The 27623-nt window shown below is 48.7% G+C and overlaps 1 protein-coding gene across 4 annotated transcripts; it reads right to left on the bottom strand.

Annotated features, from left to right (window-relative positions):
- Positions 1-108: 108 nt before the first annotated feature.
- Positions 109-27616, bottom strand: mib1 (MIB E3 ubiquitin protein ligase 1). 4 transcript variants are annotated; one of them, XM_085929571.1, is made up of 22 exons: positions 26764-27616; positions 26061-26232; positions 24723-24852; positions 24099-24203; positions 23376-23442; positions 22720-22924; positions 22479-22662; positions 21585-21729; positions 21380-21513; positions 20902-21009; positions 20616-20813; positions 20386-20537; positions 5448-5580; positions 4452-4538; positions 4044-4202; positions 3581-3762; positions 3317-3506; positions 3161-3239; positions 2999-3085; positions 2193-2264; positions 1639-1739; positions 109-1557 (listed from the first exon to the last, which is right to left on the bottom strand). In XM_085929571.1, exons 1-22 carry the CDS (start codon positions 26990-26992, stop codon positions 1417-1419), a joined length of 3060 nt encoding a protein of 1019 aa, XP_085785697.1. In that variant the 5' UTR covers positions 26993-27616; the 3' UTR covers positions 109-1416. The 4 variants fall into 4 exon arrangements, with proteins under 4 accessions (XP_085785697.1, XP_085785698.1, XP_085785696.1 ...); XM_085929572.1 differs by having other exon boundaries at positions 2193-2261; XM_085929570.1 differs by having other exon boundaries at positions 2193-2261; positions 2924-3085; positions 26764-27615.
- Between the last annotated feature and the right edge of the window lie 7 nt (positions 27617-27623).

Below are 27623 nucleotides of genomic sequence, written 5' to 3'. Positions count from 1 at the left end.
ACCAACAAGAGCCTGTTTTTTTTACCCCCCATCTGAGCTGGCCTTGAAAAAACCCATTGGTTAGCGAACCAGCGGAATAAAACGTAGCAGCCGTTCATCATTGTCGCTTTTTATTTCATCTATGTGGTTTGTTTTAAAAGCACTTGTTTGCCATACAGACAAAAGGAGTATTTTTCATGATACACGCCGTACTGCATATGTCAAACATTCATGCCCGAGGAGAGAGATGCGACCGAGACCTTTCCCACGACAAAAATTGGCTTTTTAGACAACAGAAGACAACGCTAGCATCATTTGGCATCATCGGTGAAAAAACGGGAAAATAAACAGGGATGCTTGTTTGTTGTCCGTCGCCTTGTCATTGAAGGCAAAAGATAAAACGCTGATGAGAAGACACTAGAAGAGTGGTTCTTAACCTTGTTGGAGCTACCGAACCCCACCACTTTCAAATTCAAGACCTTTTGTAACTGGTGCACAAAATGAGCCGTTTAGCTACAAATCAGTGTGCCTCTGCGAGACCAGTTCAGATGTGCGTTATTACGAATTTACACGGGTGTGTTCGGACCTCCACAGTGGAGGCTCTGCCAAACCCCTAGGGTTTGACAGAACCCGGGTTAAGAACCACTGACCTAGAAACAGTGAAAAATGGCATTCCCCTCCACTTTCAAGAAAGAACATGTAAAGGATGTCAGGATGCCTGATGCAAAAAAACAAAAAGATTATTTGAGGCTACATATTAGAAAGGCAGTGACACCTAGAAATCCCATTTTGTCTTTTTGGGCAGCAATACAAAATAATTTATCTACAGTCTCACCTATGAGTTCTATTCGATTGCTCTCTATTTCAATAAATGCTGACTTTTGGAGCTGAAATTCATACTTACATTAAATTCATACAAGACAAAGAGCACCTTATGCCCCCCCCCCCCCCCCCTCCTCCCTCAACCACTTGTATTTTGGAAGCAAATGGCAACAAAGTGTTAAATGAAAGTTTGGATGTCTAGTCAATACTACCTGCGTCGTCCTCACACAACTGAAGGCTGTCCGCTCACGTTGGCCTTTTAGAACCGCCCGGGTTCTCTTCCTCCTATAAAAAAACAAATACTCATACAACTATGAAATGAAAGTTGCCAAAGCAAAGGACTCCAAAGTCCACGCAGGGTTCTTCCTGCGCAATAATAGGGCTCAAACGTGGCTTCTCGAGAGGGGTGCAACACGCTCGCTCGTACGCCGTCCTTCCCCGGGCCAGATTCAAGACGTGCCTTTCAAAGGTCCAAAAGGCGGAATCACGAGGATATCCGTTCAAAAATGTCTCCATGTTGTCTAACAGAATAAGCCGGCTGAGGGGGTGCGCTTTGGTGGCTGGTGGTGCGTTGGTGGGCGGGCGGGCGGGCGTGGGGGACGCCAGCCAGAGAGTCTAATAGAGGAGGATGCGCCGCTCGATGGCCTTGCGGCAGATGGGGCATTCGCTCATGCGGTCGCCGCACAGCTGGCAGGTACCGTGGCCGCACATAAAGATCATGTTCTTGAGCCGGTCCAGACACACGGGGCACATGGTCTGGGGACGGAAACAACAAAAGCTCGGATACCATATTATGGACGGACGGACGGACGGCATCATTTGGCTGATGCGGCAGACCTGTTCCTTGATGTCCTGCAGTTGCTGCTGGAGCTTTTGAACGTCCGCGTTGACGTTGGTGTTGTCCTTGTCCCGCTGCAGGGCGGGGATGTTGCCGCTCGCTGTTTGGACACATCCCCCAAAAAAAAAACAACAAAAAAAAAAACGCACACAAGAAGACGTTGAGAGGAAATAACCCGAGTCGGCCCGGCCCGCCTTCCTTTGGCGACTCCTTCTTGCCGGCCGTTATATTCCGAAGCGTAAGGAGTACATATGGCAGAGCAAACCTGGGTCTTCCCCGGTGCGGCTCTTTAAGCCAGATCGTCTGGCGCTGGCAAATACATTTGGCGTATTTAAAAGTGTGAGCGTGAGTGAAACGTGGCCGTGATGGCTCATCGTTAAGAGTTACACATACATGAGCCGCACTCATTGGAATCGCTGTAATAAGATCAAATAACATACACTTTCATCTCCATCCTGTCTGTGTGCTGTGCATTGCGAGTGAGGGAGGGGCGGGGGGGGGGGGCAGGGCAGCAATGTGGTCAGAGCACGGATATGGGAGAGGGCATACTTACACCAACTTAGTGCCAGATTGTTGGGCTGGAGAAGATCCTGCGACCCCCCTGCCATAGAGTTAGAGCTCCCTGCTGGGAATAACCAATCACATTGTTACAGCAGCTATATAGCTCAAAGCGGAACTACTCGCTACGAGCCTCTCAAGTGAGGCTCAAAGACAGATTTGAAGGAGAAGCAAGCAGGAAATCACAAGGGTGGGGGGGGGGGGGGGGAACGGAACCTTTTTCACAGCAGTCCTCATTGACTCGCTAGCATCTGGTGTTGCTGGGATTAATCAGTGGAATTTCGCCCCGCGCACGGGTGTGTATGCCTGCCGACCCCCCCCCCCCCCCCCCACGCCCCCCATTCGGACACGTAAGCAAACCGTAAAACCAGATTGAAAAAAAAATCAGTGAACTTGCAACAGTTTCCCTTTTAACTCCACACAAAATAAAATATGCGGGATGAACAACTGAAGCAAAACTGTGGACTGGAAAAAGAATAAAAGGCTTTGTGATGGCAGTGTCAATCCGATCGGATCAAAATTATTGACGTGACACTCAACATTCATTAATAATAAATAAACACATTGGGCAAATCATAAACATTGAGCATTTAAAATTCATGGAAAGCGAGAGAGAGAGAGAGAGAGAGAGAGAGGGGGGGGACATGCTGAAAATGAGGCAGTAGCAAAAGTCAGGAAAGAAGAAAGCCAAGCAATTAAAAGGGAACGTGTGGAAGATTCACTCACTAATGTCATCATCATCATCATCATCCACATCATCATCTGCGGCATCATCATCATCATCATCCTCATCCTCCATACCTTTCCCCCCACAACAAAGCACAAAGGGGGTGCGGCGCTCCACCACAGCGCGACACTGTACGCACTTCTTCATGAGGCTGGCACAGTCTGGAAAAGAGAGAGGTGGTCACATCTCATCTCATCTCATCTCATTTGGACCCCACGCCCGCCGTGTTGACTTACTCTCACAAGCGCACATGTGGCCGCAGGGCTGGAACAAGACAGCCGCCTTTTTGTCCGAGCACACCACGCACTCCTCGATCTGCCGGCCGATCAACACAATAATCCAATTCAATGGAGCATTGATGAGGTTTACGAGCGCGTCACGTTTGACATTACCTTGGAGCGTGACTGGACCTGATCTTTGCAGATGAGACACTTCTTGACACGAGGCGAGCAGAGGGAGCACGTGGCAATGTGTCCGCAAGGCCCGAAGAGAGTGTCTCTCTTCATGTCCGAGCACACCATGCACTCCTCCAAGGACTCCATGTTGCTGTTCAGAGACGGGCTGCGCGTGCCCACCTGCCCGCTGTCACAAACGCACCACCACGGGGGGTGGTCAACGACAGCCACGACGGGGACCGAGCGGCTCGGCGCCTTTACCTGCTTTTCTCTTTATGACATTTGGCCAGCGCCTTGCAGAGGCTGGGGTCGGGACACAGGTCCAGAGGCGACTGGCCCTTCTTGTTACGCACCGTCAGGTCGGCACCGTTGGCCGCCAGGAAGCAGGCGATGGACGCCGCGCTCTTCTTCTCCGCCCCCTGGGTGCCTAAGCCCATGATTAACTGCAGAGGGAAAAACAAACAAAGGAGACGGAAGCGGATGATCCGGGTCAGATCGCACGCAAATATCCAATCAAAGACGTCTTTTAAGGTGCTGTCATCATCATCATCATCATCATCATCACACCGGCGTGGAGCCAGGTGGGGCTTCGAGCCATACGTGTAGGGACAAACAATACAGCAATCGCTCGCTCGGGGATACACGACTGTATGAGCCGCTTGTCGCGGCTCTCGGAGCATCTCCTAGTTTCCGTTTCCCGTCGTGAGAAAATGTGAAAGCGTACCGTGTTCTTGGAGGGCTCCCAGGGCTCCACTTTGCTGACATCCTGCATATCCTGAAGTTGGCGCAACTGGGACAGCGTGTGATGCCGCAGTGCTTCGTGGAGCGGCGTGTCTCCGTCCTTGTCCTGGACGTCCAGTTTGGCCTCGGCTCGCACCAGCAGCTGCCGCGTGAGGAACAAAAGGAAAACTCTATTTTGTTTTTTTAACGTCGCATCGTCAATGCCATCACGTTTATGTGTCGCTGCGGGCGCCATACTGTACGTCTCCTTTTTTTTTTTTTTTTAATCGCATCCACAAGATGGCAGCGTTGTTAACTCAATACAAGACGACAGCTTTGTCCTGAGCCGGCGATACTGGAGTGTTGCGTGACTTTGAGATGACAACACATAATGAGGAGGAGAACGTCTTACCCTGACAATCTGGGTGTGCTGTCGCTCGACGGCCAGGTGTAAGGCTGTTTGCTGGTTGACGTTCTGAATATCCAAGCTGGCGTTGCCCTGAGATGCAAAATATTCAATTGTTTCAGTCATCTCCCGAGCCCGAGGGTCGCGCCGGCACGGATCGGTTCCAGCTCCCCAACAAACCAAATAAGGACAAGTCTCAAATAGACAAGCTCGACTCCAGTTCAATTTCAGGTTCTATTGTGATCAATATTCTCGGTCGGGCAAGTCTTTTGCGTGACGTCACGCTCGATGGCTGTTTTGAGTTTTCCATTTGATTATTGAGGCTTTGTGGAGGTTGTGCGACGAGATGCAAAAATAATTGTCTGGATGATGAAATATGGTCCAAACACTCAGGCTCCGTGTAGCATAACAGAACCTTCTGTTTGTTTAACCTTGTCTGTCAAGAGAAGGGCAAGTCGGCTGCCTTTAAAAAAAAAAAAAACCCCAAAAAAAACCTGATTATTACTTTGAAAATTGCAAACTCCTCAGCTGAGAAGATGTGCAGGGAAGCTAATGATTGTGATCAGTTTGCTAATTAATTCTGCAAGAAATAAGAGTGGCTGGCTGGCTAGGAGGGTGGCGGGGGGGGGGGGGGGAATCTGCAGTGCGCCCCGCATGAGCGCTAAACAGAAGGCTGAAGCGTTGCGGAGAATTATGGGGAGGGGGGGCTGAGGTTTTCCAAGAGCATGTGGGGGAACATTGCAGCTAGATTTCTGCCGCGCACCTTATCCTAAATAACCCAGTTGCTGCTTAGTCAGGTGACTTTTGCGGCAAACTCCTCAAAGTCTCGGGGGGATTCAAACAAGGGGGGGGGGGAGAACGCAACGCCATGATTGCATGAGAAGGAGAGTGAGTACACGGCCTTAAAGAACAACCCTGGAGGCTCCGCAAAGCATATGCATTTGAAAAAGAAAAAAAAGAAAATTGCTTGGAGGGGCCTAGCGCAGTGGCGCTTGTCGTTACCTGATGGACTAAGAGCTCGGCCACCTCCACGTGGTTGTTGAGGGCCGCCAGGTGCAGCGCCGTGTAGCCGTCGTCCTTCTTCTCGTCCACGATCCACGGCCTGGGCAGTTTGGAGAGCAACACGCGCATCGCACTGCGGAGGAGAAGAAAATAAATAAGTGAGCAGAAGGCTATAAAATCAATTGGGCAAAAGGTCTAAATGAGTGATCCGAAGTGTCAAATTTAATCCAGCACGGCGGGGATTGGATGGTAAGCAAACAAAGTTGAGACCGCCACATTTACAGCACATGGGCGCTTTTAATCAACTTAAAGGATGAGCAAGGTTATTTACAACTGGCGTGGCGGCCATTCGTCATGCTCATCTGACCACGTCACATTTCCAACAACATTTTTCCAGGCAAAGTATTTTATAACAATGCACCGCAAAATGACAGATTTAGCGCGGGAAACATAAATCTATGTTTTCATAGCAGTCCCGGGATTCTCTATACGTATGTTTAATGTTTGAAAATGTTTCAGCGGATCCGTGTTCCCGCTTTTGCATATTTATGACTTTCTTATATTCCTCTCAGTTGCAAAACGACAGCTCGCAATGATGTTTTACACCCAAATCACCATCAGTCACCGTTTAATAACTCCATTTGGATCCCGAAAAAAAATGGGACTTTTACTATCACTCGTAATCAAGGTTGTCGACGGCGGATTATTATCAAAACTAATAATGAAAATAGCCTTTAGTCTTAAATGAAATGAAGGGAAAGCTATTTGTGTCTTGAGAAGGCAAAAAAAAACAATATTGTTGTTTAACTGGAGCGCCCCACAAATGCCAGTCGGTTGTTTCTGCTCGACCCAAGGTCATTTAGAGGCTGCATGCAAGTACACTGCAAAACCCAGGAAAATGAAGGAAGAGTCCGAGGACGCGTCAATGTCACACTGTTATCGAGAAAAAAATAATAATAATAAAAATGTTAGACCCACAATGTATGTCATTATCTGGAAACAAGCACACTTGGGAATCTGCAAACAAATGAATGAACGCTAAAGTCCATGGAATGGAATTTGGAGGGCTGCGTAATTTTTCTCAAAGAACAGATGAAATTGGAAATGACTTTAAAAAAAAATAAAATAATAATAGAGAAGTAAGAAAGTGGTCTGATCTGACGGAACATGATTTGTGCTGAGGGACACGCTGTACCTTGGAGAAGCATTAAAGCGCCCAAGAACACTTGCGACCTTGATGAGTCGCCAAGAATCACGCCGGGCGGATCTTTGAACCGACATCGCTTCTTTCATTTTTGGACTCTTCAATACGGCCCGGCAGCCCCCTTATGTGGACGATACGGAGGCACGAGGGGGCGGCAAAGAAATCCAAGGATGACATGTTTGTCGAGGTAATCAGAACGTCCGGCTTTTGCCTCATCAGCACGAGACCGGCCGGCTGCATCCTCCGTACGGGCGGACACGGATGCTGTACTGCTGCAGTGATGAACAGTGCAGCATAGCTCTACCTCTCTCCCTCTCTCCCTCCCCCTCGCTCTCTCTCTCACTCGTATTGCACCTGCATTGCTTGCAGCCATCTCCAACGACTTAATGCAGAGCTCTACACGGCGCTTAAACGCAACCGCGCCCCTCCCGCCTGGTCGCCTATTCACGACGCATTGTCTTTGCTACGCAGAGCTATTTGCTCATCTACTGTAGATTTAACCTCTCCTTGGGTGAGGGGGGGGGGGGAACACTTTGGACTCATTTAATCTGCTGCGCTCCCGCCAGCCAGGGAAGGAGCTTCTCACTCCGGGACTTAGACAAGCAGATGATGCGAGAAAAGACCTCGTCACGTCAGAGTCTCGCCCCAAGCTGGGACATGAAAGTCGGCGCTCGCGTCAGCTGGGCCTGCAAAGTATAATGAAGTTTTGGCCAAATTTCCCGGTGCCATTAGTGAGAAACGGATTGATCCATAATGTCTTCATAGCATCAAGAATTAAATCAAGGGGCCATGAAGTGGCCTAACACACACAATGCTGGCTGGGAAGGGTCTGTCTGTGTTTTGAGAGCCTGAGAGAAAAGACAAAATGGAAGACGCTGGAAAAGTGGGTCACCCTGACCACAAGTCCCTCAGGAGAGGGCCACTGAGGAGCATTGTCTCCCCTCTGCAATTTGTCATTGAGCGAGAGGGACGCCGCTGTTTGTCACATCATGTCAGACAAGTCAGGCGCTTTTGTTTGCCGGGGTTCCCTTCGCCGCCCTGACCCGGCCCGAGCTGACGGCCCATCTGTGTGCCGGCCGGCCGGCCGGTCAGCGGAAGTGAAGAATGACAAGTCGGGCGGGAGGGGCACAGTCACGGCGCGAATTAACGGCGGCGGGAAAACATATGGCCGCTCTGATGTACCAGACGTGTTTGGCATACTCGCAGTCATTAACGACGTCCTCGCGCGTTCAGAAAATGATTGGCCGAGCGCCGCCACCTGCTTTGGTGATAAAGTGTATAATTACATTGAAATAAATGCAATCTTGCGATGACAGAGGATCAGCTCCATCAAAACCTTAATCAAACGGAAAAAGCAGAGTTTAGACTTGACCTTGCCGGTCGCTGGTAAAGAAACAAACTCCAAAAGTCTATTGTCAAACAAAGGTGGCAGTCTCGACACGGTCAAAATGGCCCTCGAGTGTCCAAAGTGTTTGGCTAATTCATTTTCAAAAGCGCCAGCCAATGCTGGGCACCGTGACCCCCGCCCGCCCGTCCGTCCGTCCCATGCAGTCAATTAGGTGTATTGTGCTCTGTAAAAGACTTTTCATTGGAATCATCCCCCCCCCAATGTGACCTTCCCGTGCAGCCTATACCTGAGCCTCCCTCCCGTGTTGGTGCGCTTTTATTAGGGATTATTTGCATGAAGGCGGCATTCTGTGACGTCTGTTTTATCAGTCCCTTGAAGGTTGTTTGCGAGCGGCCGAATAAAATGGCCCGCCATCTCTGGTACAAGTAGGCGCGGGTACGTAAAGGCTAAGCTTTAATTAGCTTTAAATCACCTGCTGCATAGGGACGTCCTGATTCATTTATGAAGGCGGGGGCGGCCAGTGTTAATATCTCGTCGGTTCAGGATGGCCCAATTACTTTCTGGCGCTACTGTCTTAACGCGCTTCAATTTCAACAAAGCGCCGGGGCCGGGCCCGGCGACCGAGCCGTTTTCAAGTCCCCTCTTTTGCCGCGATAAACAATTGACATTCATGAAAGCGAAGCTCTCTGGTCAATATGCACACTCCGTTATGGCCGCTGCCACTCCCATATCGTGCTATGGGTGCGTGTGCCGCGTTTCTGGTTCCGCTTAGAAACCTGAGCTCATTACTGCGCGGGAATGAAACCCAAGAGTCGGATGCGACGGACGGCCTGGGCGGATGTGAACGTGACGACGGGGTTTCTCGGCTCTTAATAATTAAGAGGTGAAAACAGGCTTTTGCTCAAAGCCGCACTTCCTTAGCCTGGGGACGATTTATGGAATATTTCAAGACTAATCCCCATTTTGTCCAGCCGGTCGTCAGCATTCTGCCAGCATGTAATTACGTCCTGAGCGTGCTGTGCCTAAGTCTCACATTTCTTTAGAGTTGCTATACTTTGACCAGATAGATGAATCAGATTTGGAGTTTTTTGCATTTTTTTTTCCACGGAGCTGCGAATCACCTCCTGATGGATGGATGGATGGATGGAGCACATGCTGAAAAGGCAGCGCATATGCGCCGATAAATCCCCTTCCCTATTTCAGTGCATAAAATGAATAGATGAAGCGCATTTGTTTTTTAACTGGGCTAAGAAGTATTAAAGATGTCTGACGGCGTTATCACTTTGCCAGTCAGTATTTATTGCCCGCACTGGCCGAGACCCTTTAAACGGCGCAAATAAATAAATAAAAATAAAAACGGCGGAGAATTTCTGCACGTGTAACGGCAGCTGGCTTTCCCAATGGCGACCTACGTCCTTGACTACCTTTTGTAACACTCCGCCCACATTAATGACAGCAACGTAGCTGTCCTAAGGTGACCTAATGCTTCAGCGCGCCACAGGGCGGGCGGGCGGGCGGGCGGACGGACAGACAGGCAGACAGACAGACAGACAGACAGACAGACAGCGCTACAGCACCACTGAGCTCATCTATTGGCTCGGGGCCACCGGTCTGGGCCGGACGTGTGGCTGGGTGGGTGTTCTGATTGGTCACGTGGGGAATGGCGCTCGACCCATTCCAGCCAGCCGCTCCCGCTTAACTAATAGGTGAACTTCGGGAGGTAGATGTCTTGACATCTTTAGCTGTATAAACTTCAGTGAGTGACAAAAGATTGTCATTTTTTTTGTATAATCAAAATCGGTATTTTGGCACCTTGTCTTTCATTTGAGTAATTCATGGCCAGTGTCCCCCCCCCCCCCTTTTTTTTTGTCGTTTTCTTTTGCTAAATATAGCTCTAAATCTCGACTGCATTAATTCAAGGCACACAATTTGAATGAACAGACAGACACCGTACAGCACTGCAAACATCGGCAGCCGAAGGCAGCCGAAGGCATCCGTGCGTTCGGCCGCTCGCCGTAAAGCACGATAAAAAGATCAGACGCAAGAGCGGAAGCAGAGCAGCTTCTCCTGCAGTGTGGCTGCGGGGGGACAATGGAATGCTGGATCAGAGAGAGAGAGAGAGAGAGAGCGAGCGAGTAAGCGAGCGAGAGAAAGCTCCGCCACCACTGTCTTTCCCAGGTAAAGGGTGGCCCATTCATAAATCACTTTTATTCCTCCCCGGCGCTCAGCAGCCTTGCCTCTTCAAATGATGCACGGCAGAAAAGGATGAAGAGGGACGGGCGACAGACGAGGGAGGAGGGGCGCCAGTGAGTGAGTGAGTGAGTGAGTGAGTGAGTGAGTGAGTGAGTGAGTGAGTGAGTGAGTGAGTGAGTGAGTGAGTGAGTGAGTGAGTGAGTGAGTGAGTGAGTGAGCTGGTGAGAAGAGAGGGCGGATGAAGATGCACACACATGAAGCACAAACTCGACTCTCGTATGATGTTGACAGGTGGGCGGGGTCAAAGCGACAAAGACTTGCATGGAGACTGCGCCAAAGAATGCCAATTAAAGTTGAATGATAAAGGGTGAGTTATTTTACAAAGCAGGCATCTAAAATCTTGGGAATGACTCCAATTTAATTAACAACTGTATTAAAGAGCAAACGCCTTTTTAAACAATGTGTTGTGCTCTCACCTAATTTAAAATACTAATTACATCCATCCGCGATGCTTTGTTGCCGGGAGAAAATGAATCAGCTAATTAAACGTTGCTCCGAGAAAACATTATTGCTATTTGTTTTCCATTTCAAGGAGACGAGCGAAGAACAAGCTCAACAAAGCCCATCCGTTAAGATGACCCCCGTTTTATTCCTATCGATCGATTAACTGCTCAGCGCCGACATTCACCGACGGAACAAATTGATGATATACAGATGACGTAGGTCCAGTCAATGTAAAACAGATTGAATTGGGCAAGTACAAAAAAAAATTTCCGAATGACTTCTCGCGTCAATTCCGACGAGGTGAGCCTAAATGATTGCTTTGACACAATAGCTAGGATAATAAGATACCTTTGTCGCCGCAGCTAAGCTAAGCTAAGCTTCATAAAACCCAAGTGCCGTTTCAACGTCTTCAACCTGTCATTGCGTGGATGACAACTTCTCGCTGCCAATCTGCCAGCGTGGAAACCCTGCAAGGCTCAGTGCTGTCCGGCATCCAAGCTCACTCTCTGCTCCGTTACGCCAACACGCACGCACGCCTTTATTCTAAATATAGAGGTGAGCGTACGACAACCATAAGAAGAAGAGTGTCCTGGACTATTTTAAAAGGAGAATGGTGGCGGGTGGGGAGGGTCAAGAGGACAGAGGGAGTGAGGGGCGCTCGCTCGCTCGCTCGCTCATATCAGCGGAGATGCTGGTGCTGGTGGTGAAGGATGTAAAACAGGGGAGGGGGGGGGGGGGAGGGAGGGGGTCAAAATTCAAGATCGCACAAGTGGAAGCACGAGAGAGCGCACTTTATTTGGCGGCCGCTAAAAATAGACCAGCGAATGGTAGCAGAGACCTAAGCGCTCCGACGCTCCTCTCCGCCTCCGGGCCATTGGAATCGATAGGCAGGCAGGCAGTCGGAGCGACGCTTCCCGGAGTCGCCGGCCAACAGTTGCAGGAGAGGGGGAGGGATGGGGAACTATTTTTTGCACGGCGTGACTAAATACGGTCAGGGAGGGCGGCGTGACAAGACACAGGAGCGGCCTGGAGCCGTGCGTCCGACCGATGCTTGGCCTCACACAAGGTGCTAAACGCTCAAGCTGCTCTGCTTGGCCCTGATTAGCCGCCACTGTGCGAGCGAGACATGGCCGCCGTTCCCGCTTTGGCGAACTTTGCCGGTTGTTGAGCGTAAACCGCAACGGTTTATATGTTGTCACGAATTCACGCTCTTTTTTTTTTTTAAACTTACTATATTTGCACATCTCCTTTTTAAAATAAGGCTCTTGTCAAATATTCAGCTCCCTGGCTTGAGTTGACAAAAGTGCATTTTACCAAGCGCTAGTGCTGAGTGTGCGTGTAGAATATGAAAAAGGTAGAGCGGGAGGGCGTTCGGTACACTTTTAAGCCCGTTCAATCGTCGAGGGCATCCTCCCCACTTCTCTGTTTTAAGCGTGCGTGCACGTGATGGAGAGGAGAGTGCGGCAGATTTTTTTTTTTCCTCAAACCACCCCCCTCAGTGAGTCTCAGAAAAAGGTGTACCGCTTTTTATGGCCGTGTGCGTGTGTGTGTGTGGGGGGGATGTCCGCCACCGAACTCCCACCCCTCCCTTTCAGCGACTATGGCACCCCCCCCCCATCATAGAAGCTGATTCAGCGAGTCAAACGTGCACACAGCCATGCACACACGCACGTGGCTGCAGCAGCTGGAGCGCTCTCGAGGTCATTACGGCTCTTTTCGCTCGTGGGATGAAAACCTGATCTGACGGCTCATATTCGGAAGGAGTTAAAGTTCCAAGGCGTATAGTCACAAGGAAGGTGCGTGCTGGAGCGCCGGGGATGGGATGGGGTGGCGTATGGCGTTCTGCAGCAACTTAACCAACGCACGCTTTGCTTCTTTCGTAGAAGAGCAGTGCAGAGAGGATGCAGGATGCGCTGGAGCGGCGAGTTACTCTGGTCCACATGGATTTAAGCCCTTTTCTGCACTGTCCACAATATCGCTCTCATCTTTCTCCTTCACTCCCTCCCTCCCTCCCTCCCTCTCCAGTCTTGCTCGCAGCCCCCCTCCCTGTCTCCCCCTCCCGCCCCTCTGCTCTGTCTGTTTCTGGCACTGACCGGACATGCTGCTGCTGCTGCCTCCGCCGCCACCGCAGCACAGCTCCTCTGGCTCATTAAGTATCGTTCTTGCCCGCTATCTTAACGACGGACTTGTTAACTCGCACCTGCCTCGATTAGTCTGGGGCATCACCCGTGGATACGTGAATTACCGGGACTTTTTTTTTTTTTTTTTTTTTTTAAAGATCCCTTTTTTTTTTTTTTTTTTACACCCCCACTTTTTGAATGAAAGCGAAAGGCGGGGGAGGTCACGGTAAGTCGGAGGACACGGGACGGAAGGTGGCATGACGAGGCGTCGGAATAATGATGAGCACGCAGCTCAGCTCAGGGGTTATGAACGGAAGAGAGGATTGACGGCGCACACAGCTGTGAGAAGTGTATTAACACAGATGTGACGGGATGGATGCGTGTCACCGGCTGAACCCGCCTCATCGCTAACGACCGCTAAGCCCGTTTAGTTGCCATCTAAGCGGACGGACGGACGGACGGGGCAGGGCAGGGCAAGGCACAGTGCTGCAGTGTAACGGCCCAAAGCGGAACAGACAGCGGAGGTTAGTCGCTTCAGCGCTCCCCGCCACCTCCGTCCGAGGACACGTCACACCTTCGGGACTGGTGCACGTGCCTTGGTCACCACCTCTGCCTCATTGTTAGTCCGCCCGCTAACAACGTTGCACCACTTTCTACTGTTTGTTTAGCGAGGGAGGGCTGGGAGGTGGAACAATAGTTTCATTTTTGCCCGCCTGAGCGTTCAAGCCTGCCGGCGAGATTAGTGTCAACTTGTGGAATGTGTTGGTCAGGGGCAAATATTCATTAGAGGCCAACTGAACATTTCTTACTGTGGTGAGAATGGTTATTGATCGGAGCCACCGGAGCTCTTTCTCAGACCAACAGCTGCAAGCCCCTTTAAAACTGCTTTTATAAAAAGACCTCTTTTTTTTTTTTTCCTCCACTCAACCGGCATTAGCGCTGGGACGACGCCTTTGTGCGAGGGAGTTGCACAATGGCGGCCGGGAGCGTGGTGTAAAGTTTAACACCTCGCCTCTCCCGCCCTGTTGTACTGAAAGCGACAACAATCATATCGTAATATAACGCACGTCGGTGTCGTCGTCGTACGACCGACTTTCTGTAAAATATGCCGAGGGTTTGACGTGTTAAATGTATCGGCGCGATCCCGGCTTTCCGCTATTTCCTTTCACACGACTGTCGATTCTATTACTTCAACCCCGAAAAGTATCCAGTCACAGAATCAAAGGGACATTTTTGCATGGAAATCAACAGGAATGCTCACAAGCAATCGAGACAGGTGGACGAGAGGAGGGCCGTACACCTGTCAATGAAAAAGGAGGGAGGGGGGCCGCGAGTGCTGAGTGAGCATTAGCGCCTTCATGTGACCTATGGCCTGCCCCGGTGCGCCCAAAGCCCAAATCCGTCTCACAATAGCTTCCTGTTCCACTTGGATCACCCTTGTTTTCAAACATCAGCAAACGCGGCAAGCCACTGGGGGCGCCGCTGACACAAGAGAAGCGCAAAAGTGGGAGGGCAGAAGTGAAAATGTTAACTATGGTCACTGAAACCCAGCACCGTGGACACAGCAGAGGCCATCCTATAAGACAAGGTGCGCACCAAGGAACCTTCCAGCACCGACCGCAGGACCATTCCAACAACTCATCAAGAGGACTTTTTTTCCCTCCCCGTTTTTTTTTTTTTCTCTTCCCCCCATCAGCATACAAATGGGAGGTACTCGCCCGGAGGACAGCGAGGGGGGTCACTGGGATGATGGTGGAGCGGCGTCTGGACGGCGAGAATTAGAAGGAGGGGGCATCCCGTTCAGCCTTACATGGCAACCAGAGGAAAGCCTCGAGCGTTGAAGTGAATTTACACTCAAAGTCACCTTACGGTGCAGACTACCATACTTGGGAGGGAAAGCGGCGAAGGAAAGCGTTCCGCTCGTAACTTCTCCGGCTTGGCCCGAAAGGTGAGAGAGAGAGAGAGAGAAAGAGAGAGTGAGAATTTCATATCTCAACACGACCTCCTCGGTGCACATACTTCTTTATGTACCCATATGAACATATGACCGCTATGGAATGTAAAGAAGTATGTATTCTGGGTGAGGTGCTAATCTTCACTCTAGGAAGAAAATGTGTTCCGTCTTAATAATGTGCCTGTGATAATTGTGTGAGAGAGAGAGAGAGAGAGAGAGTGCGATGTAAGGCTCATGCATTAGCTATACTGTCTCTGGGCAGTCTCACTGCAGCACTCAGCGCTGTAGGGGAGCTCGCAGCTTCAGCAAACTGGCTGACTTGGCCAATAAAAATCTCTCATCCGAGATATGACGACAGTTCATTGGGCAATTACCGCCAATACTCTTCAAATATAGCCACAATGTTTCTGGCGCTAGCTCCGAACCCGCCCGTGCTATACTGTTGGCTCGCCGTAACGTCGCGGCGCCGTTGGAGTGAACCAAAACGCCGCCATTGTGCGATAATAGTTGCTGAGAAAGCAAAATGTGACACTTGTATGGTAGAGCTTCCGCGTCCTTGTGTGTTTAAACACGGCCGGCCTCCCCTGATCCGTAGGCCCCCCAAACACACCGCCGACCTGGCTGACCCCCCCCCCCCCCCCCTCCCCTCGACTCGCGTCCACCCTCATTGTTCACGTTTGCAACGCTTGCCAAATGCTTTCGCCGGGCCGCGTGGCAGTCAGATTAGAGCATCGGGGAAGAGAGAGAGTGAGAGAGAGAAAAAAAAAAAGTGACAATGCGGGATCAACTCTGGCCTGTCAGCTGTTTCCGAACTGTTGACGGACTCGTGCTAAACAATATGGACGCAGAGTTTGTTCAGCGAGCTAATCACTAACACAAAAGTAAATGGAGGTTGTTGTTTTTTTTTAAAGCTTTCCAATAACCAGTAAATAATCTAATTAACCTCTAAAAATAAATGCAATATTTTCAGAAGGTCGTGAATGTCAAATTTCAGAGGCTTAAAAAGTGAGTGCAATCTAAAATGCGAGTGGTGATTTCCTAAACGTAATGCTACAATTGAAAACAAACCATTTAAGTGAACAACAAAATCTTAATTAATCACACAACAGGAAAAACATAGGTACGTAAAGATAAATTCAATTTCTACACACGACACTAGTGAGCACTTTGCCTTGGCCCCCGACGACCTGCTGTCTGAGTGACACACACAGCAGATGCTGACATTATCAAAATGCCCAGTGCGCCTGGCGCCCCCCTCCCCCACCCAGCTTTTTTTGCCCTGTTATGGGCCCTTGGCCGAGGTGGGCCGGCCGGCCACCCGACTCTTTGCTAGCCTGCATCGGTGCGCGTGCGAACGTTACAAATAGAACGGCGTGCGCTGTCAAGCCGGCCTGACGCTGACCTCCATCTCGGCTGGCTGCGTACGCCTCAGCTGTCGCCCGCCCGCCCGCTTTGAGACGCCGGCTGGCGCTTTGGCAGAGGGAGCAAACGTCAATAATTAGAAACAGCCAACCGCGTTGGCGACATTTCCAGCTGACAAAATAATGTCAGGGAAATATTTGTTATGTTTAACACGGAGGATGGAGACCTTAAAAATGACTGCTAAAAAGCACCTGCCGATATATGAACGCATCGCATCGCTCGGCAACGACCTTTTAGAGTTTGAACACGTTTTGGATCATTTTTGGCGGCACAAATTAAGATAAAATTATGTTTTCCGCCCACAAACAAATTGCCAGCGTACTATAAATGATACAATATGAAAATGGAGGATTTGAAAGAAGGCCAAAATTGTAATTCTAAACAAATAAATAATAATTGAAGGAGGTAGAAGCGAGATTGCCTACCCTAATAAAAATGTTAAGTTATTGACTTTTGCGGCGTTTATTTTCTAAATTCAGACAAACTTCTTGAATTGCAGTGTCTCAATTTCAAGGGGGTCCAAAAAAAAAAAAGCTCTTTCATGCAGCTTGCTGGTTAATACTTTAAGCCATAGCGGGATAATTAACTGGCAGGAGTCCACGGAAAAAAAAAAAAAAAAAAGAATCCAAATTTTATTTGTCGGCGGTGGCATGTGAATGAAATTCAGCGCAAATGTAAATCTGTCCAATTCAAAGCATATATTCGCCATTACAAATCAGTCCCTGGGAACACACCGAGCAACCTGAATTCATTTGGTGGCTCCAAACCCAGAGAGTTGCTTGAGAAGTACACGCGTGTGCCGGTGTGTGTGTGTGTGTGTGTGTGTGTGTGTGTGTGTGTGTGAGGATGCGGTCGTGTCCGTCCGAGTGACCGGACGGAGCGAGCGGGCCGGCGGACACTTGCGGCAGGCAGGCTGGGCCCATCTGTCACGGCTTGTAATTGCTTCATGACTGCGGGACATTTGACTGGAGTGCTGCAGATTATGATGATCCTTTTTGTCACCCCCAGAAAGCAGTTACAAGACACGGACGGACGGAGAGGCTGAATGACAAAGTCGCGCTTGCGCCCATTTGATTGGGATATCAAGGTCTGAAGAGAGAGAGACAGAGAAAGAGATATCCCCCACAATGCTTTGCTAAAGCTGGTAAAATGGAACCAAATCACCTCTTGAATGGATTTGGTCCCCTTCAACCAGCTGTAGCTATGCTTTGATGACTGCAGGGAAACGACTGAGGTGTTGCTCTTCAAACGACCGCCTACGATTGCCGTGTTCCGTGTCTCGCTTGAAAACAACAATAAAGTCACTGCATCAAACTTTTTTTTTTTTGCCCCAGTCCCCCTTTTTGGTATTCCGAGCACGCCGGTCGGTGGTCAGCTTTCAAAAATAGCAAAGCCAGAAGAGCCGGCCCGCCCGCCGCTCTCGCTCAGTCGCCTCCTCAAATGACTGTCGCCGGACGGCCGATGACGCGCCGGGTTGGCGGTTCATGCGGCTCGGCAGGGGTGATGTAAATGCCAATGTAAAACGAGCTAAATGGCTCTGCAAATGTACAGATGCTAGCACCTGACCAAAACATGCTGTTCAAAACTAGCCATTAAAAAAAGGAACATACAGGTTCCCCACATCGAACAAGAAGAAGAGACAAGTGCTTCCAAAGATTGACAGTTGAATTACAAGTGTCGCAACACCTGCTTCGGTTTCCCATCCTTGTTATGACACGAGCGTGGCGTGGCGCCACTAACTTGACAGCCGTTAGCTCCCATCGAGGCAGCGGAGTCATTACCATATGTGCGCATGTTCAAAGAAATAGTGAGCGTTACAATTACAGGGCGCAAACGTTACCGCTCAAACGCTACGGAGCGACCAATGCGGGGGTTTGTTTGGAGCCCCCCTCGCTCGCTCATCTCAACCTTTATGAGTCATGGGCTATTAATCTGTAAACTGTTTACAGTTTCGGAGCAGGTAGTGACTTCCAGCAGCCCGAGGGGAAAAGACACAGAGATGAGCCAGGCTGAGACGGCAGTAAACACACTCGGCGGAAAGAAATCTGCTGTCCAATAACACGCACACACACACACACACACACACACACACACACGATGTACGCGCTATACTAGTGTATATTTCCCTTATGGTTACCACCAACTGTAAAACATGACAGCACGATGCATCAAGCAAGACGCAGACAGGCAGCGGCGTGTCAGGAGGGAGCAGGATGGAACCCAACAAAGCCTCATTATTATTTGTATTTAACACTTGCCTGTTATCAATGTCAAAACATGACTGAAAATGCTGACTGTGCATTTAATAAAGGTTTGACTCTGAAACTAATGACTTTTTGTTCCCCCCCCCCCATTGACATGACTTCTTTAAGAAAGAAATTGGGGGGTGCGGCAAATTTGGTAAAGTATGAGCAAGTCGCTGTTCCGCGCAGACACTGATGACGACACCGAGGGAGGAAATCAACGCTATCATTTTCCAGCAGCTAATAAATGCGGGCTACACTATGTTCCTGTTGTTTCACTGGTAGAAAAGCAGCAATTTGGAATGCTCTCTATAGAGGGGATACATTACAATTGTTTCATCTGTACATGCCATGACTCTCACTCATATTGATCATCTGAACAGCAAGCAATCTCCAAGCAGTTTTTCCACTCAAATAACATCAAGTGTGCTTTTTAAAAAATTCAATTGAAATAGCCACCTTCACCAGAAAAAAAGCACACCGGGGCGGGTAGTTTAGCCTCAGCCCGGGGGGAGAGATTTTAGAGGGCTTTAGGACTAGTGGCCGGCCAGGCTCGTTGATATTGGAGGAGCTGAAGCGTGAAATAAAAGTAAATGGGCAAACTATAGAAGGGGACGTATATCTTCTTGTCTGTGAGGTGAGCGGAGTACAGAAAGTGTATTAAAGCAAGTGGACAACACACACACACACACACACACACACACAAGCGCGGGGGCCCTGACACAGTCGGGCTGCACTCCAGCATTTTTCATTTCCAAGTCCAGCGAGTCCTCCACTAGGCCCCCACCCCTCTCTCTTTCTCTCTCCCTCCTTCCCTAAAATCAGAATCCTGCTGCACAAACATAAACCCCAACAAAGTGTTTACGCTTCATGCAAGCAAGCAATTTCAAGTGCACCTCTGCTAGCCTCAGACCTTCTTTAAATAAATATACTTTTTTTTTTTTAAGGCAGTGAGTGAGGTATGTGCATTGAATTGCTTTCCAAGGCAAGAGGCAGAGTGAGCGATTTATCAGCACCGCATCACAACACTTACCGGAACTGGCTAGGTGAAAGAAGTACACAGAGATTGCAAATAAATGCAGAACGATAAGACACCGAATACCACCCCCACCGCCCGTCCCGATTTATCCACGTAATCTTTTATTAGTCATTTTCTTTTTAGGACAGAAAAACGAAGCCATTGTCTTTGAAGAGCAATCAGGATTAAACTCTCCATACTTTTAACTTTAATGCGCAGTGCCTTTATATATATATATATATTTTTTTTATGCGGACAATTGATGAGTCCGACGCGGAGGGAACAAGCGAGTGTTGACAATCTATTCGGATGGCTAGAGGCAGACTTTCTGCAGTTCCTCACGCCAATTAAAATGATGCCAAGGAGGGAAGAGGGGAATGCTGCTCAACGTGGGACTGCAAACACACTCGTACATGCAGCAAAAACTTCCAACTCTGAACCTATACTGGCCATAAAGAATTCTGGATAGCAAACCTGATAACGACGGGGGTCCCCTTTACTGCACTCGTGGCTTTGAAAACAACAACAACAAAAAAGCCAAAGCGCAGGACATAGAACTAGCTAAATCCAAGGACAACTGCAAATGCCTGGATCCAGTACATAATACGCAAGGAAAAAAATTAAAAACATAGAGCTCGGCATTTTGACATGAGGACAACTCGGAAGACAAGCGGCATTCCACTATGAGAGTTGCTTGGTAAGATCCCACACGCCGCGATGTGAAACGCACACCCAGCGTTCAATTCCAATTAAAAGCTTTGTCAGCAATACTGAATCAAATCAAAAGTGATCCCAAAAGTAATTACTTTTTGCACCTCTGTTATTTATCTAAGTGTTTGCTTTGTGAGCACAATAAATGTACAAGGCTTCACGCTTTGTGCGATTTGCTCCCCCAAAAAAAGGATGTGGGTGGGATGACGCAATTCTCTTACCTGGGGTTTCCTCGCAGAGCGGCGTGGTGCAAGGCGTTAAAGCCGTTGTTGTTGGTGATGGTGACGTCGGCGCCGGCCTCCAGCAGCACAGACAGCATGTCGTCTCGCTTCTTGCTGATGGCATCGTGCAGGGGGGTGTCGCCCTCAGAGTCCTGGAGGGGAAAGGTCGTGTTAAAGGAGACATATGGAAGATGGACTTTTTCATAACTGGGATACAAATAGTCTGACACCTGGAGGCTTGGGTGGCAACCAAAGTCCAGCAACGTTTTGACCACCTGCAGGTGTCCCTTGTTGACAGCTATGTGCAACGGCGTCTGCCTGCGCTTGTTCCTGGCGTTCAAGTCGGCGCCGCCCCGCTGCAGCACCTCGATGACAGAGCCCTCGTCACCGAAGGCTGCGTGGTGCACGGCCCGATCCCCATCTTTGTCCTGAGTACAGTAACGCAACCGAGATGGAGTGCGGCTTAGGGTGAGGAAGAAAAACAAAAAAACAAAAATAGTCTCAATTGATGCCAACCTCTGCCTCGAGATCAACGTTGTGTTTGAGCAGGAGCTTGAGAACGTCCACGTGACCGTTCTGACTGGCGGCTTGCATCGCAGTGTGTCCAGCGCACTGCCCGTTCACCTGAAACAAAACATCACAACATTCGGGCTTAAACGTGTCGGGATTTTTGTTCAAACACTCGCGACACTTTTACAGTAGCACATTAAGGTTTTGATCTTTGAATCTTCATTCCATATCAGTGATGTTTAACACAGAACAGGAACAAAAAAAGGAGAAACGATATCAAAAAGCCCGAGGCTGCGAGTTAAACCCCGACACATTAAAATGCACAAGCCAGCTGTAGCAAAATGAAATGCCTCGTGGTTATTATTGAGAAATATAATATCAGCATGTACAGCTGGAGATGGGGAAAGAATGGCTCCCAAAGTGCCAACGTTCAATTCCAGCAGCAGCCTGTTCAGGCTGGACCAAAACCATGTCTGCAACTTACGTCAACATCGGGTCTTTTCAAAATGTCTTCCACCTTGGCCAGATCTCCGTTGGCTGCCGCCTTGACCAGTTCCTCGTTGATGTCGCCCGACTCCTGTGTCTCAAACAATTTCTTCAGCAGCTGGGAGAGACGCTCTGGATTAACAAAACAAAAAAAAAAGCATCACACAAAGTCACGGTGTCACTGTCATGGCACTGGCTCGAACCTCCGGAGGCGTTGCTAGCGGCGGAGCCTGAGGGAGCGATCTTGGTGACGGCGGCGGGGTTGTACGTCCATGACGTCCCGCACACCTCCACCTTCAGGTCACTGTCAGAGTAAATCTGCTGCACGCGGCCCACCTTCCCCAGGGTCTGTTGATGAATGTGGCGACAAAACTCATTAAAATTGTTGTCTTAGGGCTATATGAGATATATATATATATATAGAGAGAGAGAGAGAGTGACAGAATGAGAAAGAGCGCAAGCGGTCCAGAGACAAAGAATCCAAAGATAATGTAAAAATAAGGGTGGGAGGGGTGAAAGTGAAACAAAGCTCCCAGCAAAAATAAAACCTGACAAATAACATAATAAAACATCAGTGTATGTTATTATTAAGATGACAATCTATTATAGCCAAGGATATAAAGAAAGGGACACGTCTCAACGTTGCAAGCTATTCATCATTCGCGTAGCAAGCCTCGGCAGAGTAAAACAATGTCTCAATTAAGATTAGAGGAGACATTTTAGAGTTTGTCAAGATGCGCGTGCGGCTGCTCATCAATAACAATGACCGCTCAGGCTCATTAGCTCCAGACAGGTGGCATCTTGGAGCAGATACATTGCTTTTGAGTTACATCGCAGATTCTGGATAACTATGTCGCTTTGTGATAAAGGACACAATTGATCATTATTGGGGGGGAAAAAAATAGATAGCATTGGTCCTAATCATAATTAACAGCGCTTATTTTGCAAGTATGCACATATTTTGTCCAGATTTAAAATGACACATACAAATGTCTTGCCCCCTCCAGAATTTAAGACAGGGCTCCTATCGTTAGGCTTAGTGGGGATGCTGGATTTAAGATGTTGAAACTCCGTATGCATTTGCCCAAAAGACTTACAGGAAGCATGGCCTCGGCCCACTCCCCGTGGCCTTTTTGTAGCAGCTTGATGCGGTCGATGTCGTAGCAAATCTGAACCAGGTCGCCCACAAGGAATTGGGAGGTGCCTCCCTCCGCTCCAGCGGCCACTTCACCGCTGCGCACCACGTTGGCTTTGGTTAGGACGGCGGGATTGAACGTCCACCTGTGGACAGGAAAATGTACTTGATTCATTGGATTTCTCTAGCATCCAAGCACTCACCTGTTGCCGCTGGGATACTGCACCACAATATCATGATCTTCGTCGATGCCGCACACCGTGCCGGTGGTGGTGAGCGTCTCGAACATGCCGTCGGTCCAGCCGCCGTGACCGTGCTGCAGCGACTGGACAATCTCCAGGTCTAAGTCGATGTTGACCAGGTCCCCGATCTGAAGACCGCCGGGGTTTCTGTTGCCATTCTGCTCACCTAGGAAACACAAAAAATATGAATTGTTATTTTTTTTTATAATTAAATATCATTATTTTATGCAATACCTATAAATTGCTATAAATTGCTATTACTATAGAAATATAGTTAAAAGGATAAACTACATTATGCTAAAAACAATAAAACCATATTTACAGCATGGACAGAAACATTACACACATTAATTGCATCATTTAACTTTAAGGTCATGTAATTTAGACCACTATGGCATGGGGAGGAGGATAATTACATCCTTAGAAAACGCATGAAACCAAGCAAAAAGGTCTTGCTACCACCTACTGGTCATACATGCTAACTACATCAGAAACTCTGCCCTTGAATTTGCTGCAGCACAGCAATAGGTGGGAGGTGGCCTGAAGATGCCGATGATGGGGGGACAGACAAAAAAAAAAAAAGTCCTGCTTGCTTGCTTGCTTGCTTACTTACTTACCCAACACAGGACAGTGGTCTCTGTAAAAGGACCCTCCTTTGGCGTCCTGAACACATTTCAGGTCCGACTGCCAGAGACAAGAAGCAAAGGCTCTGTTAGTCGATGCCACAAGCATGAATAATAAAAACACAAAACGTGGCCACTTAAGCGGCTCCTGCGAGAATGTGGGAGCAACAATATCAGCAATGTGGTGGTGAAGGTGAGGCGCCAAAGCACTAGGTCGCAGCACAATGTGCATCTGTGGCAGAGTTCAAGGGAAGGCACATTCCTCTAAAACAATGGGATGTTTTTTATCTTCTAACTGTGTCAACAGCGACTTTATAAAGAGACAGAAAATAGGACTGAATAAGGGAGTAGTAGTTCTACACTTTATGATCAAGTTTGACCCTGGTACGCATAGAACAGAGTGTGTTCAACTTTAGAAGTTCCACTGTATTACGACACAAAGCCAAATTCCACCAATGAGGCGCTTTGAATCAGAGACTTCGCCCCCTCCCTTAAGGTTGACCCCCATGTTCACTCCCCCCCCCCTCCCTAAGAGGCAGATTGCCTTTATCATGCAGATGGATTCCATCTCCAGCTGCTTGTACATTCAATGGAAGCCGAGCGCAGCGTGGCTCTCACAAAAAGAAAACAAAACACAGAGCCTCCACCCTGCAGCCAAACACAAAAGCCACCTGACAAGACAGCTGATGTATTGAAGGACACCGTGGGTGAGCTCACCATTCCCTCAAAACCGACACGGTACAGGTTCTTGGCCCCGTTGTCCCATAGCACGTAGGCGGCACTATGAGGGCTGGCTGCGCTCCAGTCTTGAATCTCCGTCACCTGTTTAGAAAGAAGAGGAACGGTCATTCCTGAATGAATGTATTCATTAAAACACGTGCCCTAAGTAAATTGCAGTCACCTATTTATTTTCACAGAGGTAATTGATTCATGGCTCTAGTTCTAATTTAGGCTACTCAAAAAAAGTACATCTAAACATTAGGACATGCCATAATGGTTTTCGGCGTCATAAAACAGTGATGAGATGTGCCATTAAATAACACAGCAAAATGAAGTCTTAAATTGCCGAGAGGGGCTCTTTAAATATGCCGGCGACTGCGGCCGCGTCAATGTCAGTGTGCAGCGAGGATACTGGACAACAAGTGCAACTCTCATCTGTCAACGGAATGGCTTCATAATGACTTTTATGCGCCCCATTAGTCAGGATTCATATCAATCAGCGAGATGAAAGGCCCGTACAGAAAATAAAAAGGATGGCTTCCTTTCAATGTGTTTGCCTAGCTTTACACATTGGAAACAAGCACGGTGAGGTGTTTGACGGTGTCATGGATTGGCCGTTACCTTTCCTCGCCTTCCGTTGCCTCCATCCTGGTCTTCCCACTGCCAGTCCACGCCTCGCACGACCCGGCCTCCGGTAAAGATGCCTCTGGCAGTGATTTTCTTTGATTTGCGCCTCGACTCTAGGAGAACTCTGCTCACACCAAGAAAAAAGATCCATTGAGTCATTCGGGCCTCATGTCAAAACCTTTTTTTTTTATTATTATAAGATGAGGGGAAAAAAAATTGTATGCGTTATATACTTGATTTTATTGCACAGCAAACAGAACATCTATTAACTGATGATAAATTAACAAAATAATTCTTTGCAATAATAAATCAGGAAAATTTAAGTGCAAAGTAGTCATAGTGCATATAAAAAAAACAAAAAAACAAGGTAACACTAGAAATGGCAGCTGGACAGTGGCGGACCACCACCATGAACCATGCCCTCCTCAGAATGGCCTGAAAGAATCTAATGTGGTGTAACGACCCCCTTCAACCTCCCCCCCCCCATCTCATTGGCAGACAAGTGTGATCTCTGGGGAGTCGGGGGGGCGACCGCCGCAGCCATTATGCTGTCCCGAGGGGGAAATGGAGTTGTACGCGCTTGAAAAGGCCGCCGTCTGTTAGGCCATGTGTTCTTCTGTGTTGGGATGGCGGCGTGATATAAAAGCAGCATCCAACACAATTTCAGGCAAGTAAAGCCACTCAACCAGAGCGTGCGTTCCGGCGGGCGGCCATTTTGCCACTTGTTGTCGACTGAAAATGACATCACAGACGCTCACAGCTTATGTTGTCTCATAGCAGCTCACTTTTTTGTTTTTCCCCATGGTCTGGGTTCTGCTCGTGCAAGTACTTACTGCCCCTGGTAGTCACGGTAACAGAAAGCAGACACTCCATTGGCCCAGAAGTATCTGGTTATGTGGTCACTTACTTTCATGACAAAACGTGCAAATTTCATTGAAAGAACAAATAGCAAGCAGTTAAAACTGCGTGTGTATAGTCCTAATTTCTCATTGGAGTTACTTGCCACGACAAGCATTGTTTTGAAATGAGAAGTCAACCAGCGTCAGCGCTTCCACCAAGCGAGTGCACCAGAGATGCCAATCGCCGCCTTAATATTACGTCCAACAAGATTTAAGCGAGGCGAGTTTGTTGCCTGGCAACTGGTGGCTGGGAGCACCCGGATAGATTGCGTGTTCCTGCGAGGAAGGGCGCGCTTAAAAGATTCTCAAATTTCACATCAACAGAAAAAATAAAAAAAAAAGACTAAAAGGGAGGGCGGTCACAAAACACTTTTCAATCGTAACTCAATCCTTTGTGGCTTTTATCTTTCAAAGCGCAGTCATCTTAACTAACCTTTCGCTGCCCGGGGTGGTGATCCTGTAGAAGCGGTGTCTCAGGTGATGTTTGTCGCCATGGTAACAGGTTGTGCAGAGGTCATAATTGGTGCACTCAGCACATTTCCAACGAATTCCAATGATGGGCTGCTGACGGCAGGTGTCACACATTGTTCCGTCATGCTTGATGCCTACAGGCCAAGGAGGAGTGTAAAGTGGGTGCGAGTCACTGCACGTGAACATCACTGTGAACAGTTTTCACGCAGTCCTCCCAAAAAAAGACAAATGTCATAAGAATCTCAGAATGTTGAATTGTCACGTATCTCACTCTACCTCATTTCATGTCTGGTGCATATTGATTTGATTTTAGACATCTTCCATCACCAGAGGAAGTTTGACCAGCTTTTTTTGTGAACAAAGGAGTTTGATCTTCTGACACGTACAATAATGAAGTGGACCTGTTTTGACAGTTCATATAATTGCATCGTGATCGCAACAGTTTGGACCCTGTAACTAACTCATTCGGACAAATTAAATGGAGCTCAAAAGGGAAAGGTTGAGCAAAAAACTAAATAAAATTAGGCCAGTACAAACTTCCTTCAAGGATGACCGCCTGCATCTGTTTAGGCCCAGTAAACAAAACAACTATTCGCAGCATTTGTTAATCAATCCAACATCACTTCAAGTGGTGGTCGTGTACTACAGTTTCAAGACTAACTTACCCGTGGGAGCACTGTCTAATATCCTCACGTCGTATGCTCCAGAGCAACGGTAATTCGCAGCGGTGCCGTTATCCCAGACGACCACCACCTCCTCGGGACTTTCAAAACTCCTGACGGTGCCGACATGTCCCTCTCCGCCGTCCTGCTTGCCCCACTTCCAATCGGGTCCCCGAACCACTCTCGCTCCGACTCCTTCCATCATGGCTCGGTTGTTCCTACCGGTGGTCATTTAAAAAACGAAAAGCGGGGGGGAAATTGGCCCCAACAATCTTTTTGGGAGTTAGCGAGCTAGCTGTGCGAGCTGGCAACAAGGCGGCGGGCAGTTTTTGAATGCAAGTCCGTGACAGAAGCCGCACAGCCCCGCAAAGCTAGCCCCGCTACCTTCGGAAGGAGATGGGCTTTTCTTTGGCAAAGAAGCGCTGCATTCGTCGAGCCCCTGGAAATCGGGACAGTAATTACGCGGAGACCTGGCGAAGCGGCGACATTGTTTGCTTAGCTGACCCTCGTCGCCTCAAGAATGCTAACCTCTTAAACTTAGCAAGCTAAAAGCGAGCTAAAGCTAAGCTAGCTTACTCAAGCCAAGTCTTATTTTCGCTCCTTTTGGGGGGCCCCAAGTGCACCGTGCGGATGGATGCATAAGATTCACTTCAAGGTGTTGGCTTTGTCGGCCCGGAGATGGTTCTCCGTCTTCTGTTCTCCTCTCCCTACCCCCCCTGCTGGAGTCAAGTCAGAATAAACCCGCCGCCATTATTGTCAATCATCATCGCTCCCTCCGAGTGGCCAGACGGGCAACAACAACCAGCTTGACGGAGATGCACGGAAAAGCACGAAGGTGGCACGAGCGTTGAGTGAACGGCGAC

This window comes from Syngnathus leptorhynchus, chromosome 14 (assembly GCF_054491065.1).
Source record: "Syngnathus leptorhynchus isolate UIUO chromosome 14, UIUO_Slep, whole genome shotgun sequence".
NCBI classification, from domain to species: Eukaryota; Metazoa; Chordata; class Actinopteri; order Syngnathiformes; family Syngnathidae; genus Syngnathus; species Syngnathus leptorhynchus.
This window is presented reverse-complemented; position numbering and strand designations above follow the sequence as displayed.